General features: G+C 34.5%; 1 protein-coding gene across 1 annotated transcript in view; it reads right to left on the reverse strand.

The window, feature by feature from the left end:
• Positions 1-17,553, reverse strand: part of LOC150096632 (uncharacterized) — a 100,436-nt gene that overhangs the window by 14,881 nt on the left and 68,002 nt on the right. The window contains exons 6-7 of the mRNA XM_090408597.1: positions 14,490-14,570; positions 1,318-1,412 (exon numbers count right to left, since the gene is read on the reverse strand). Coding sequence (XP_090264723.1) covers positions 1,318-1,412; positions 14,490-14,570 — 176 coding nt within the window. The remainder of the gene's footprint in view (positions 1-1,317; positions 1,413-14,489; positions 14,571-17,553) is intronic.

The raw sequence follows: 17,553 nt of genomic DNA on the forward strand, positions 1-17,553 counted from the left end.
ATTGCAGTATTTTAAAGAAGTATTGGAACCTGTGATATGTAAAGGAAGATGGTTAGCAAAATTACAGTGATGTAATGCTTTCTCTCTGTTAAAATTAGTTTACATTTTTGAGGACTTCTGCTAACCTTACTCATCTCTATCACCAGTCCAATGCAATATCTATTAACATTCCGAATGGCCATGATGTATAGCCATTGACCAAGCTGTGGATATGAAGTGTACCAATGAAACTGAAATATTATTATTGCACTGTTCATGGAGTCAGTAGACTCATCATGGAAGGTCCATTAAACTGACAACATATCACACTGAATCTCAAAATCCTTAACACTCCTTGCATTAACAACACATTCTGATAATGCATTCCATTCACTGACAATTCTCCATATAAAAAATCTACTCCTCACACTCCTCTTCACCACGCTCTTACATAACTTCCAGGGATGACTTCAGGTTTTCCCCCCCTCTCACCTTCTACTCTTTTTATAATCTCATTTGGATTAACCCAATAAAATCCTCTCATTAACTTAAATGCCTATCATATCACCTCTTATCCTCCTATCCACTAAAATCTGCAATCCATATTTTATCAACCTCTCTCTCCATAGCTAGCAGTCCAAAGTCCTGATATTGAGGTCACTTGCCTCTGGACCCTCTCCACTGCAGAAAAAAAAAAGATTAGAAAGAGAAATGACATTCCTGTGAAGGACTGCAGGTTACTCCCTGGAACAAAAAAAGCACAGAAATACATAAAGAACTAAAAATAGACTCAGCAATGGACAAAATATATGAACACCGAGAGAAGTGGACTGAACATGTCGAAAGAATGGACAGTTCAAGACTACCCAAGAAAATACTCCAATACCACTCTCTCTTGGAGAATATAGAAGTCATGGATTACCAAGGAAAAGATGGAAAGACCTAGAATAGACAACTGGGCTTAATCTCTGAAAGGATGTGATAAGCTTTAAATCATGTCATCTGTAACTAGCTTGTAATGTTTTGAAAAATTCAATCGAAATTCGCATATCAATCAAGAACATTTGAAAGGATTTATAACATTATGAAGGTGTTCAAGTAACACAAGAGGATCAGAGTGGGATTAATGATTACAGTTCAGAAGTCAATTATGCATTTGTTTTACTTCTCTTTTAAAGATAACACACATGAATTTGTACTACTCCATTCTCTACAAAAGTACAGCAGTTGATGTCATTTGCTTTTGTTGGCTAAACAATATTATGGAAGACATGCAGCTTATTAATTAACAATGCATATAGTTTATTAATTACTCTCTTAATATACTCATATACATACCTTTCTGTAGGCTGGCAATGGTTGACTGTTTGTGGAGAAATTCAAGGCAAAACTCTTTACTCAAGCCAAACGAATGCATGTTGTAAGTAAAAGTCCTATATAAATGTAATTCAGTGCTAATAAGAACTGTATATTTCAAATGTATAAGTACAATGTAAATAAAGAAATACATAATTACTTATTTATATTTTAACCACATTTATTGTGGTTAAAACATAAATAAGAAATTATGAAATTATAAAAGGTCACATTTTTTTAATGATGCAGCAAAAGCATCATTCAAAAAAAAACTCATAGTACTCCATACTATGAAAACAGCTCCAACACTTTGGAGATATCTTCAAAAACCTGCTTTAATGTTTAAAGTCTTTATTTGAGTTGTCAGCTGTTAGAATTGAAAGAAGTAGAGGATTATCCCCTCTGTTATTCATTATCTATATGGATCACATTATGAAAGAAAGTGGCATTAAACATGATATCAAAATTGGAGATGTTAATGTCAGCTCTTTGCTTTATGTGGACAATGTTACACTTCTAAATAAATCCACTACAAATCTGCAAGATTCCCTGATTAAATTGAATATCTGTTGTGATAGATATGGTATGAAGGTCAGCAATAAAAAGACAAAGACAATGAAAATATTCAGTATCACTGAAAATGTCAACTGCGTTATGAATGGAGAACCTGTGGAACAAGTAAAACATTTCAGCTACTTAGGCACGATTTTTAGTGAAGATGGTAAATTAAATATCAAATAGATAACAGAATCAACAAAGCTGGTATGGTAGGAAGTCAATTGAATAAATTCATATGGAATAAGAGAGAGATTAGTCAGAACACTAAATTAGTTGTATACAGTAAGACTGTGTTCAAACCAGTTTTAACTTATGGATCTGAGAGCTGGGTCAGAAGTAAAACACTTGACCAAAGACTAGAGACCACAGATATGAGAGTCCCGAGAAAGATTAGAGGCATGAACAGATGGCATCAATGGCAATATCATATTAAAAACTAGGTTATTAGGAAAGAACTTGCCACTGTCAGCATCCAGGAATGTGTTAGCAGAGCTAATCTCAGGTGGTATGGTCACTTATACAGGATGGGAGAGGAAAAATTAGCAAAACAAGTGTTCTCTGCCAGGTTGGCAGGAAAACGACCCAGAGGAAGACCAAGATATAGGTGGATTGATACGGTACAAAGTGCCTTAGATGATAGAAATATAAGATCTGATAATGTTGGAGTCTTGACAAGTAATAGACTGATTTGGAGGAAAATTGTAGATAGGAAGTTAGTAGTGATGTAAATTTTTCATGTAGTACTATCATATCCTGTATGCCCCTTGAGGGTATATGGCAGGAATTTGATGATGATGATGATGTATTCTGGTTGGTAGATGGACAATTTGTATAAAATCATTACCAATGGCCAATACCACAGCATATATCTTTCAGCTTAATCTGTGAAGTTAGAAAAGGGAAGTCAGTAAATTATCAAAACTGAAGTGTCCAGGACACAGAATCTTACTATTTCAGTAAGTACACTGCAGAAATCCAATCTTCAGAGATATCCGAAAAGGGAATTTATCTTCAGAGATTATTTATTCAAAGATAAGTAATTGATCAAATTATTCAGACTCCCAGCAAAGAAATTGTGAGATACTAAATCATATTGAGGAGAGGGATCTGGAAAGTTCTGATAAGCACCTAGACAAAAATGATATTAAAGCAACTGTTATAACTACAAGAAAGAACATACTAGTAACAGAGTTATGAAGGAAACTTATGTTCTTATATTTATTCTTATATCCTTGTATGTTCTTTCTTGTGGTGGTGGTTATATCAGTTGTTTAATATCATTTTTGCTCTAGGGTGTTTATAAGACCTTTCCAGCCCCCCCCCCCATAAAGAGAAAGATTCCAAGTTTAACAATATACGGTACTGAACATCAGATCTCACAAATGCGTATGTATACTACTGCCCATTTTATGGAAGGAATCATGCAGGATATTGAGGAAAACAGTTGATATTCAGAATATCAGGTGAGGTTCTGTGAGAAATAAAAGATCAGGTTTTGATGTGCAGACATTGCATGCACATTATTAGTGTTTATAATGAAGCAATCAATGTTGGCAAATATGGAAATCTGCATTTTTTTTTCAATGTGATTTTAATTGTTATTTAGTGATCAAAGGTTTTGACCATTATTGACATCTATCAGTGGAGTAATACAATGCAGGAAATATGACAGAAGTCATATTTCCTGCATTAAAAAAATCATCATAATCATCAAATTTCTGACATATACCCTTTGGCGATGTACAGCATCTTATGATAAGAACACATGAAAAGTTACATCATTACTAACTTCCTATCAACAATTTTCTTCCACGTTAGCCTGTTATCTGTCAACATTCCAGCATTATCAGCTTTTATATTTCTGTCTTCCAAGGCACTTTTACTGTATCAATCCACCTACATCTTGGTCTTCCTTTGGGTCTTTTTTCTGCCATCTTGGAAAAGAACACTTGTTTGGCTAATATTTCCTCTCCCATTCTGTTTAAGTGGCCATACCACCCAAGATTAGCTCTGCTAACAGATTCCTGAATGTTAGCAATGTCAAGTTCTTTCCTAACAGGCTTGTTTTCAATATGATATTGCCATTGATGTCATCTGTTCAGTCCCCTAATCTTTTCAGGATTCTTGTATCTGTGGTCTCCAGTCTCTGATGAAGAGTTTTATTTCTAACCCAGCTCTCAGATCCATAAGTTAAACTTGGTTTGAACACAGTCTTGTATACAGCTAGAGCTGTATACAGTTTAGTGTTTTGACTAATCTCTCTCTGTAGTAAAAAAGTATATCACATTATTTGGTTACAAACCTGAACAAAGGTCGAAACTGGTCTGGGTAAACCATTCCAATAATGCATAGCATTATACACATCCAGAAGGATGTGTGCCTTGCATTATGAAATACAAAGGTAACCAATGTGAAGTCATCATGCTCTATATACAAGTAGCCTAGTTGTGAAGTTACCTTCATACAAGAACTTTGTTCTTACACTTGAATAAAGGATTAAATAATAATATAATTTATTAACAAGTTTAAATTTAATCTGTAACTAAGTGATTATCTCTAATCCAGAGAATTTTAGTAATAATGTGATGCACTGTTTTACTACTTGTATACAGGAAATATATGTATGACACTGCATTAATTCAACCTTGGTATCTCTTCTGTGTCTGTTTCCCAATGATGGGGCTCTATTCAGTGGGTTTTTTGCCTGTCATTGAGTGGAGCCACCACTGATTTTCCTGTCCTGGAGTGATCAGTTTGGTAATGATCCTTTAGAGTCACTTAGTGAGATTTAGCATGATCTTATAAATCACTCAGTTTTGGAGAGAGGTATCACTGCACTTTAACAGTACCTCAATAAAGGTACTGTAAAAAGGTACTCATAACCTTCAAATAGTGGCCCTTCCCATAATGCATAGTATGATACATGTTCAAAAAGATGTGTGCTTTGCATTATGGAATACTGAAGCAATTAATGTGAAGTCATCATCCTCTATATACAAGAGCCTCGTTATAATACTTCATGTGCAAACTTTGTTTGCTTGTGCTTGGAAAAAGAATTAAACAAGAATATAATTTCTTGTAAAACTAGCTAAACAAAAGTCATGGGAAGACTTTGGTAAGAACATAGAAAATAAATATCTAGATGGTGGCAAGATATTCTAGAGGTTGTTGAAGAAGCTCAGAAATAGAGGAAAGAGTGCTGTAAAAGAAATTAGAGATGATAAAGGTGATATGAAAACTGGAGAAAAAGATATCCTTGAAGGGAGTAATTACTTCAAAAAATTGCTAAATGACAGGCATGCAATCAGGAATACATATCCATACTTGAAGTAGAAAAAGCCATCAAAGGCCTGAAATGTGGAAAGGCAGCAGGAGTAGATGATATTTGACCAGAAATGCACAAGTATGGAAGTATAAAATCTTAGAATGGCTGCACTGCATAGCTCAGAGGGCCTGGACAGAAGGACGAATTCCCAATGATTGGAGTAGAGCTCTCATAGTACCCATATATATAAAAAGGGAAATAAAACTGAATGTGAGAATTACAGAGGTATTTCCCTGCTGAGTGTTCCTAGTAAGATTTATGCCAGTATACTTGAGAAATGGTTGAGAAGAATTGTGGAAGAGAAGCTTGGTGAAGAAAGCTGGATTCAGGCCAAATAGAGGCTGTCAGGATCAGATTTTCACTTTACAACAAATAGTTGAGAAGTCATGGGAATATAACAAAGATCTGTACAGGAATCCCTCAATTAATAAGCCCCTGATTAGTGCATTTTCGATTAGTACATCATTTTTTTTCATTACCCAAATTCGATTAGTGTGCCTATATACATCTCAACATTTTACATATACAGATTTTCTAAATTTTCTATCTATACGTTTTTACGGCTAGAGACTCAGCACAGCATTGGGAATCCCCATGCTGACAGTAGAAGAGGTCGTACGGCTATCACTCACCAGGATGAAATAATTATTTTACCGATTTAAAACAATGTTATTTTTTAATGGCATACTACACTATGTTTCAAATTTACAGCCGAAATTTATGTTGTCTGCTAATTACATAGCATTTTGATGATCATATCTCGTGCCCCTTTGCAACTGTTTTCCTTACTTTTTTTATTTTAAAGATTTTCCCAACCTTTAATCATAAGTAAAAGAATCAGTAAGCCAAAAAGTCTCTTTGCAACCATGAAAGAAAGAGCTATCAATGATGGAAAAGAAGAATTCCATGCTGGGTGATTTGAGGGTTTCAAAAAGAGAAATAGCCTACATAATGTTCTAATCACAGGCAAAGCTAAAGTGCAGATAAAGGAGGTGGCTGCAAATTATCCAGATATTTTGAAGATATTTTTATAAAAAGGAGTTGCCTGGTATTGTACCACTTTACCCCAGTCCTGAAGATACTTTCAGGTGCAAACTTTGTTTGCACACACTTGGATAAAGGATTAAACTAAATTTATTATAGTCTAACCAAAGTGAAAAATAAACTTTTAACATCTTTCTCTAAATCCAGAGTAATTTAATAAAAGTAATTTAATAAAAAGGTGGCACACCGTTTGGCAGCTCCTATAGGAGGAGATGACCTTGCTAATGCTTCTGCCTGGTATCTCTACTTGGGCCTGGCTCCCACTGAAGAGACCTCAATAAAGGTCGAAACTAGTCTGGGTAGTGGCCTTTCCCTTAATGCATACCATTATGCATATCTGCAAGGAGATGTGTTTTGCATTATGGGAGATACTGAGATAGGAGTGTTGGTAGCTTGCTCCACCTTTGTAAGGAGTTGCCTGGTGTTGTACCACTTTACCCCAGTCCTGAAGATACTTTCAGGCACAAACGTTTTGCACACACTTGGATAAAGGATTAAATTAAATTTATTATAGTCTAACCAAGTGAAAAATAAACTTTTAACATCTGTCATATGTCTTTGCAAAATCCAGCAGAATCACTGAGTAGCCATTTCTTTTATCTAATTTCATTGATACTATTATAAAAAGTAAGCAAATTACTAAGGCAAGACCTATCCTTCACAAAACCAAGTCCCTTATAAAGTATCATATTCTTGTTCACCCAGCCCTGAATTATTTTACTAATTTCTCCAATACCTTAACCTCCCAACCGGCTGGTGTGGATGAAATAGTCAGCTCTCCCTAGCTTTTTTCATGGATCAAAACTTCGTCGGCATTCTGCCTTTTATCATGCCATTACCTTCCTCCGCCGTTAATCTCGTTACGGCTATTCTATAGCCATTAGTGGATTAACTGTTGCTGAGTGACCTTTGTATCCCCCTGTCTTTACGTCTATTGTGTTGCTTAGAATTTCATTTACTGTCCTAAGTTATTTGACCTTTCTTGCCTCTAAAATGATTTATTGTGTCTCTTCCCAAAAATTGAAACGAATTTCACATATGCGAAAAAAATCAATCCTGAAATGGCCACTGATCAGCTTTTGCAATGCATCTATTTAGTGATAGTAAATTTGGTGTATTTTATTCTACAAATCAGTGCACCGGAAGAGTTGCACTGATTGTTCTTTCACTTTACGTATAATAATTGAATAATTTTTTCTTCGAATTTCAGAATTTCCAAATGTTTGCTTTGAAAATGTTATGTCAAATATTTATATTTTTAAATAATATTTATTGAAATAAATATGTCCTTTTGCTTTCGTTTCTAGCCAAATAGCATTATATGGATCATCACATTTCAGTTTTAGAAACGATTTTTTGTTATTCATAAAGACAAAATAAAAAAAAAATGTTAAAATGCTAAATTGCATTACTCTGTTTCCGATTGTGTGTCTTTTTGGTATCAAAAATTTATATCCAATGATATTTTAGCAGTGATTCTTCGCCTTCGTCTTTTATTTATTTATTTATTTGTATTATGCATATTACGATAATATCTAGTGCATATCCTCGTAGATATGTTGAAAATATAATGTGAAAAATATCATATACGGAATGATTCAAAATTTTTGCTCATTTTGAAGATTTTCTGATGCTTCCCCCCCCCCCTCCCAACCTCCTTATCCTCTCCTGGAACTCAATTGCATAACTACTCTAAATTTCTATACAGGTTTGAAAGCTTTTCTAGACAGTATTCAAAATCAATTACTTCATTTTATCATTTTGACAAAAGATATATGGCAATCAGATTGTACCGTGGAGCTTCTAATTCTGTTCTATTTATTTGCAATCTAAAACCAGCTGTTCTACTGTCTGCAAAGTATGTGAAATTTTAGAAATAATATGCTATATTTTCACCATGCAAAATTGTTTATATGCATACCACACAAAAGAAAGTTCAGTAGTATTATTTTTGTTTGTTTTTCTTTAAAAAAATCTAAATATTACTTCTTCTGGGGCTAGAAGCTATTTCTGAAATAATCTACGTCTTATAAATACTTGGTAATAACCTCTTAGCTGGAGGAAAAGTTGAAGGCTTATTACTCTCAGTGCTATTGAGAAGAAAGGGGAGAACACTAAAGTGCCTCAGGCTGTAGTGGTGCAGAATATGTCAAGAATGTCTTGTTTCCTTTTCGATTGTTGATTACCTATTTCCTAACAGAAATACCGACATTTCGTTTACATGCTTATACATTATTTATGCCAAAATAATTACTTAATTTATAATGATCAGTTTCACTTTTATTATCAAAAATTAAATCATACAATTATCTCGAAAAAGAGTACTTGAATTATTTTCAAAGAAAAGGTGCACATGCGTTTCATAATCTTCTTTTTTTTTTCTGGGGGGGGGGTATAGACCTAATCAATCTGCGGATATTTCAGATAATTTATTTCATAAATCATTCGCAAGACAGCTGTTACAAACGTAAATCACTTGGAGAACATACCCATTCATTTTAGTGTAAAATAGTAGCAAGGGTTCAGTTACTTTAGATATGTAATCTAGAAGAAAATGTTATGTCTGCTGAGATTAGAATCTTATGTGAATAATTTTTCTGACATGATTTCTCTATTTGTTATAACGTAACCAATTTCCAGATTTTTCCCTCCTGCAGACTCCATGTTATATGCAGTGATTTCTTCTTTGTACTACAAGAAAAAAAAAAATCAGATAGCAGAAGAAAAATATGTAGTATTTTCTTTTCCACTGGCTGAATTTACAACGTTCTTTCTTTGTGTTTTGAAGAGAAAGTGCAAATGACTTTTTTCTTACTATTTTTGCCATTATAACATCTCATATAATTATAAGAGTGACATTTTACCATTTTTCTCCCACACGAGAAACAGAAATAAGGTAGTAATAATATTGTTGATTGTGTTAAACTTCATTGTGGCAGATATTTTTATTACAAAACTTTGTAATATATATATATATCTCCGAATCTAGAAATTTGGAACCCATATCACATCGATGTTAAGTGTTGGCAAGGTGAAAATGTTCCCGTTATTATTTATATATTTCATTTATTAACTAGGGGGCTATGCCCCCCCCCCCCGTGTTCCGGTCTGGTTGGCCAGTTCTCCTTCAATTGTGATAGCTCGAAAGGGGGTTCTGCCCCTGAATTCTGATGACTTGAATTTTGAAGACTCGACACCCAGGGTAGCCCGAGTTTCAAAACGTTTCGAAAAACATGACATAAAAAGGCTTATTATTTTATATACATATAGGGTAGATTTTATTTCATTATTTTTTATTGTTTTGGTGAAATACTTTACCTGGAATACTCTTTTCAGTTCCAGAAGAACTGGAAAGACTATTCCAGTTCCTCTTATATTTTATTCCTTCGAAAATATCATTCTGTGTCATAAAAAGAACTCAAAAATTAGCTTCAAGATGAAAAGGAAACAGTACATTCAGGTATCCCTCTATCAATATTTGTAGTCCTGAAAAGGACTGTTTTGATGGCCTTGAAAACAAACATTTTTTATTTCATACTGTTCAGAATTTAAAATTCTTGAACAGTGTGGAACACCTTGAAGCAAGGGTAAACACACAAAGCAGTTTTACACTCAGGGCACCAGATTTTTGTTTCCTTTCTGATATTTTTTTATTACATACATAACATTTGGTTGCAGGATTTTTTTTGTTAGCCATTGGTGGTAGATTTTCGGGATAATGGTTGGAGTTAGCAGCGTTCAACCTCAGATGTCTGGCAGGATTTCCTGTTTTTCTGCTTGCTGAAGAAGGTGCATGTGCATGCAGCAATGCTTTCGCAATTTCTATTCTGTATTCTAGATATGTTATGGTAGACAAACATTTTTTCTTGTGCAGGAGGAAACTGTTCCAAATAACAAAATCCAATACATGTCCAAACACTTTTTTGTAATATTTTTTATGCTGTTTCCTCATTACAGAGTAGAATGATAGATGCTGATCGCACCTGTCGACTCCACCCATAGTGTCGTTGTATGCACACACAGCAATGGGTTTTTCTTTCTTCAAACCATGCTTCTCCGTGGATTCCGTTGATGGACTGTGCAGGGAAGACAGCAGAAAAACATCTTTTTTGTCTTTCCAACGTAGTGCAAAGACTTTCCCTCGCTGATAAGCTCAGATTTCCCCCTTCGATAGCTTTCCTGAAGCCAGATCTGGAGGCATATCTCGCCTTTTTGCATTTACAGTATCATAACTATCTGTACGATGCTGTAAAAGCAAATCAGCGAGTTCAGGACACATATAGTAATTATCCATTGTAATGCAGTAACCTTTCCCCAGTAAAGGGTCTAGTAACTGCATTACTGCATGCATCGACAAGGGGAGATCCAAATATTTATCATGCTCGATTACAGTTTGCTTTCCCATATAAGGTTTGAAATTCCTAAGATATCCACTTTCCGATTCGCGAAGTATAAAAAATTTTACTCCATACTTCGCTTTCTTTTTGGGAATATACTGCTTACATTTCAGTCTACCTTTGAATGCAATAAGGCTTTCATCGATACTCAAGTCTGTCTCAGGAACGTAGAGTGATCTACATTTCTGACGGATTTTCATCAGAAAATCATAAATTTCATTGAGGACTGGGCAAGGATGTGTTGCCTGATCGTATTCCTCATTATTCTGAAAATGCAAATACTTCATGATGAGACTGAATTGTTTTTCAGTCATAACATCATGAAACATTGGCGTGTTCAGAATCCAGTCTGTAGACCAATACATTTCGAGAACGGGCTTTTTCACGATATCTTGCACAATCAAGAGTGCTATAAATGTAAGGAGCATGTTGATATCTATTGGGCTCCAAAGTTTATTGCGAGAATGCAGACTGTACTCAACTTGCTGATGTTGTTGGCAAGCATAAAGGCTAGTCTGTTCCACTATGAAGGAAAGAATATCATCGTCTAAAAATAGACGGAAAGAGCTTAAAATATTACTGGAGTCAAAGTCTTCCGTAATTCCTGGCTTACCTATGAAGGGAAACCGTGGACAAACTGGTGTACATTCAGTGGCGATCACCCATTTTCTGCACAAAGACATATCTAAAGTACAGGCAGAATCGCTATCTTCAGAGCTAGAAAGATTTCTCTCCTCATCGGTAGAACAAGAGCTGCTTGAAAGGCGAAGGCTCCAACTTTTCTGCATCCCACGAAGTTTTCTTTTCTTACCATGAGTGTCACTGCTACTGCTGCTGCTTGCCATCTTGTAAATGAATTGTGTCTTGAATATACTTACTAATTATTCTTTTCTGTCCAGTAATTCCTTTCTGCCCAGCTCGAAGCTAATGGAGATTACTAACCCCCACTGAGAAACAGAACAATAGAACATGCAGCACACTAAAGAGCCTCAAGCAATATCTGAATATTTTACGGGCAGAAATTTCTTGTTTGGCTTTCCACTTTCTTTATTCTGATATTGCATTTGAAGGATGACAGTGATTTTAAATATTAATTTCGCCGATATCCAAATATCACATAATTTCCTGATTTATAATAATCAGGAAATAATATGTATATTTTCTAATTTATAATAATCACCACATAGTTTCAGTATTGAAAAATTAAAGTTATGTGGAACAATTACTAGAGAAAAATAACGAATTAAATAAAAACTGTACCTATGTTTCATAACAGTTTTTGGGTGTGTGATAGTAATGCAACGGGGGAGGGGGGGTTAAACTATCAGAGGTGAAATAAAGTTCAATTCTATTGTGAAAGGAAATGAAATTTCACATTTGATATACATATTTTGAATGATAAAAATAAGTAAATGTATTGCTTACTTTAAAAATTGGAGAATAAAATATCTGAATCATGCAGAAAATATAAATTTAAATCATAACTGTTAATTTCATTTTGTAATGACCAATTATACAAGGAAACCAAGAAAGTGAAAGTACAAAGAACAGTAGATTACTATACAACATGAAGAAAAAATTTAGCAATATGATTAAAGAATTTCATGTTATTCTCTATAAAGCAAAGTTGCTCAAGCGTGTCCTAAAGGAAATCTGTGAAGTATTATTCAATTTCGATGGTTTTGTACAAAAATAAAAATAATATAAACTGGAACATCGGCAGCCGGTTTTCTTTTCTTTTTTTAAAAGAATATTTCAAATAATTATCGTAATTAATTTCTTCGAGAACAAAGAAAAATCTTTTCTCTGGTAAGCGATTAGAAAAAAATTAGCACAAAAAAATAAAAAATTAAATTGGTTCTCCAAGGTAAGGCAATATTTAAGTGAAGAAATTATACAAGATCTTTATTTTGTCCATACATTAAAATTGTATTGTACAATAAAAATAGAAAACAAAAATAAATAATTTCTCTATATTTGGTCTGTCCTATAACTAAAATCCAGTTACCCAGCATGGAACAAGGAAGTGCGTTTCTTGTTATAGGCAACGGCAGCTATGAAAGCGAGATAATCCGATTAACCGTTCTCTTCAGCGTGAGGGTTTATCACACTTTCTAATGGACACGACAGTCAAATTGCACTTCTTATCCAGGTTCTTTCAACAGGTGGGCTGAAACATATCCAGATTTAGTTGGACATCTATAGACGTCCTAGCCATTTGGAAGGTTAACCACCACTATTCCTGAGATACTGATTAGTCTATAATTTGCTACTTCTGTCTTAGAGCCTCCTTTATGCAGTGGGACTATTTTGTCCTCTTTCCACTATGCTGGCACCTTCCCAGTACTGAGGCTTAAATTAAACAGCTTGGAAGGTTTAATGCAAACGTGACTAATCCTGTAGTCATGTTTGCATTAAGATTCTGCAATATCCTAAGCATCTCTATTCTACTATCAATATCAATGTGACATCCAACAATGCAATATTACTACCTAGATGGTACACCCTTACAAGATGATCACTCAGTATCTCAACTATTTGGTTTGCTTCTTTCATAAATCACTTTTTAAATTCATCCTCCAAGAGGCATTCCTTTTCTTTTCTTTCTTTCAACTTGCCACATAGTTAAAAAAAATTGGCCTAATCAGCTAGCATTCTCTTGTAATTAGCTTTGGTCTTCCTTACCATTCAGAGCATGCTGATCACCATGGGCCTGCTGATCACCTTTTTCCGTTATATTCCCTCCAGACTTTTTTTTTTTTCTGCAGCTCCTGCTTCATGTTGCTATTCATCCATCTAACTCCCACCTGATTTATCCTCCTGACTCTGGGTATACTGCTTTCTTCAAACATCCCTTGACCATCTCACATGCACTGGCAATATCTCTCCAAATTCTTATGCCATGGCACTGCTAAAAGCATATACATTCTCCCTTATATCTCCTGAATAAAAGCAGCAACCAATTATATATTTCATCCTGTTGGCCTCTATCTCATAATGGATAGTCTCAAATAAACTGACCTTGCATCTGTGTCCTCCTGATGAACTTTTTTTGGGATTCAATTATTCTACTATCATTAGCAAAACTTCTCCCCAATCCTGTTCCCTCTGAAGATGCTATATCCTTTGCATTATATCCCTATGACTCTTTGATACATGATTTGCTTTGGATATACGTACAATGATCTAGAAGTTAGCCTAGCAGACAAAATAGTAGCATCTCTGCTTTCCAACTTGCAGGCTAAGGTTTGAATCCTACTGCCATTAAGTTTTTTTGTGAATCTTTAAGGTAATAGATGATTTTCATAATTCAGTGTGAAAGTACTATCTTTAATCTGTAGAGCAGTGTGCTAAGGATTATCTTATTTATCATTATGGGATACTTGGATTATATAAGTTTAAAACATTCTGTGGGTGGGACTTTCATTTAAAAACAAAGATTGTGATACAATCTGTTACTTACATATGGAAAAATTACTTCTGCCATCAAGATCTTTTTCACCATCTCTGCTGCTCTAGCTCCCTTGATGAAACCTCAATATAAGTTAAAACTGGTCTGGATGGTGAATTCTCACCATAAGACACATTATACACTGTCTAAGAATGTGCTGAGCATTATGCATACAGAACAACTGGATATGAAGTAAACTTCTCTCTATATAAGAGTATCCTAGTTGTGCAGATAATTCACATGTAATTTTTGTTCACCTATGCTTGCATAAAATAAGGATTAAAACAATATAATTTCTTATCAAGTAGAATACACCACCTAGCAAAAACTTCCAACACCACAGAAATTAATGATTCCATTAATAACCAATGTTACATACCCAAGCTGGCCAAAGGTGATATTCTCTTGGAAACTTTTTTCATCTCTCATATCATCAACAGTATATTGAATTAAATCAGACCTGAAAAGAATATATACGCAAATTTATCTCAATATCATATCGCACACCTAAAATCTAAATCAATAGTTACATCTTTTGACTTATTACTACAGCTGTATTTGAAAGAGTGACTCAATATAACAAATTGTTTTCATTTATTTTATATTTAGAATATACAATAGAAGGGAAGAGGAAACTGAATTTCTATGAGCTTACACAGCCTATTCAGATGAATTAACTTTTGAGCTAAACTTGTTAACATGTTCGCTGCCAACTACGAGTATACTCGTAGTTGGCAGCTACACAAGCCAGCTACGAGTATACTCGTATGACGCTTACTGCCGGCAACGAGATTACCATACTGACCTTGAAGAAGTGAAAATGCTTGGCTTGTGGAGCTAGCATCAAAACTGTGTATTCTCATAGATGGTATATGCTCTGCACAAGCCAACTACGAGTATACTCGTATGACACTAACCGCCGGCAACAAGAGTACTGTACCGACCTTGAAGAAGTGAAATTGCTCGGTGTATGGGAACAGACTATGCCGAAGTAGCGTGGCAACGAACATGTTAAAGTCACTTGCAAATCATTTTGCTGAGAACAAATGTAGCCATTTTTTATTTTTAATATAATCTCATTCTTTACTCTAAGGTTAACAATTTGTTCAAATGCAATGTACTTTTTTTTGGAACACTATGGACATAACATGAGGAGCAATCCAAAAATAATGCCTGCATTATGATAGTTTCTCATTGAAAAGCAATGTCAGTGAAGAAAAAAAATGATATCTTGAAGTCTACTTCAATTTTATACACTGTTTCTCAAATTAATCCCCCCCCTCTCTTTCAATACATTTTTTCTACCATTTAACAATTTTTTTAAAACTGCCATGATTAACTTTTCAGAACCACTTCACCTTTGCTTTCATCTGCTCATCTCATTATTTTCAATTTGGACACTCTTGAGATGTGCCTTTACTTTAGGAAATAACTAGAAGTTCTCCATTGGACTTCTAGTTATTAATGATGTTAATGTCAAAATCAGAAAATTCAATTCAGATATGCAACCTTTAAACTACAAATACCACTTTACTGAAAATGTCCTATAACCTAACTTCAATAGTCCAATCTTTAGTATCAAGGTGCAATAAATGCATAAAAGTGTAAAAGAGTGATAGAACTTCTGTCAATATTGATAATGCACTTTAAAATGGCCTCTGTTCAAATACTGTTCAGAATAAAGAACTTATATGTTCTTTATTCTGAACAGTATTTGAACAGATGGCCAACTCACCTTTTGACTGAAGGTGAGTTGGCCATCTCATATGGAGACATCAGCAATTACCTCCTAGAAATTTGGGTTTTTCATCCTGAAAAAGCAAGCAAACCAGTCAGAAGAATATGTGAAATTAACAGACACAATACAACAAATCAGTTAGGTTTCCAAGATGCCAAGCTGCTTGGGCACGAGATAAGTGAATAAGAAATATAAGGAGAGGATGAACGGTAACAATAAAAGTGAAATGGGAATTGGCAGACAGTACTCAATGAGGAATGCCTAAAACAATGGCATTTACTAAGACAACATGTTCCGATTTCTTAACAGAAAAACTTGTACAAGAATCACAAAAGCTGAAAAATTACAAAGCAAGAAGTGTCGTGATATAAATGATACATTTTATTCAATGAATAATGTGATGTATCACTACTAAGAAGTCTGACAGTTCAGTGAAGTAATTCCTAGAAGTATAGTATTATTATTATATGTGTATCTTAATGGAGTTAGAAGACTCATCATGGTAGACCCACAACCACAACAACACCTTATACACACAATATCTTTCATACCTTTCCTTAAACTTTCAATGTTTAGGGCACTCACAACTAATTCTGGCAATCCAGTTCATTTAATCACTACTCTCTAAGCAAAAATCTAGTTTACACACCATTACTAACTACACTCTTATAACTTCCAAGGATGACTTCTACTTCTCTCTCTATTAGTATTAATTGAAAAATTTCTTTTGCATCAATATTATAGAAAAAAGCATATCAAAAGTTCCTAGCAAGTAAGTCAGCAGATGCCATGGAAGAATATAGAGAAAAATCTAAGAGAACTAAGCTATGTGTAAGAGAAGCTAAACAAAAGCCATGGGAAGACTTTGTTGATTAATGTTGTATAGATGAGAACACAGACTGATAAGAAAATAACTATTTATTAACTTATTGCTGATATTTTGCTGGTATTCTATCCAGCACCTTCAGAGTATCCTAAAACACTAACCCAGAGAGTTGTTGTTTTGCATACTGTAACAAAAACTGTTTGTTACTGTATGCAAAACAACAACAATTCAGTATAACAATAGGACTAGTTTGAACAATTGTAACGTACAACACAAAGGACTAAAGTCCTAATTAGGCACCATCTATGTTGAGGGAAAAAAAAAAAAAAACAAGAGAGAAAGCAGGTATTAATTAGGTCTTAAGATGACTGTCTCCCAAATCTTTGGCAAATTTTTACAGCCATACTTGTTGAGGTTGAGTGTGTTTCAGGGCTTCTGTTGATTCCAATAACAATCTCTGACTTATAATAACTTCTGTGCATTACTTTTGTTTTTTTCCAATTGATTCCTGTGTGCAGGGGTATCCAAGGCATGGTATGCTAGATCTGACTTGCCATAGCAATAATGCCAGATGTATTTCTTATTTTCAAATGAGGCGGATGTCCATAGTTCTTCCTGTCTGTCCATAGTAGGCTTGATTACACGAACAAGGCCCATCATAGACTCCTGAATGTGATAAAGTAGAGATTCTGTCCTTGGGTGAATGAATGAATGATGGTTGAATTTGACATACATTTTAAACATCAGCTATGCACCATATTTAAAAAAACGTATGTCAAATTGGCAACCACTCTAGATATCTTTTCATCAGATGTGCCTTGAATGTATGGGATGGTGACAGTTTTGTTGTAATCTTCTGTGGAAGACAGTGGGATGGGG

This window comes from Typopeltis vanoorti, chromosome 18, assembly GCF_054136105.1.
Source record: "Typopeltis vanoorti isolate ZY-2024b chromosome 18, IOZ_Tvanoo_1.0, whole genome shotgun sequence".
In the NCBI taxonomy this organism is placed as follows: domain Eukaryota; kingdom Metazoa; phylum Arthropoda; class Arachnida; order Uropygi; family Thelyphonidae; genus Typopeltis; species Typopeltis vanoorti.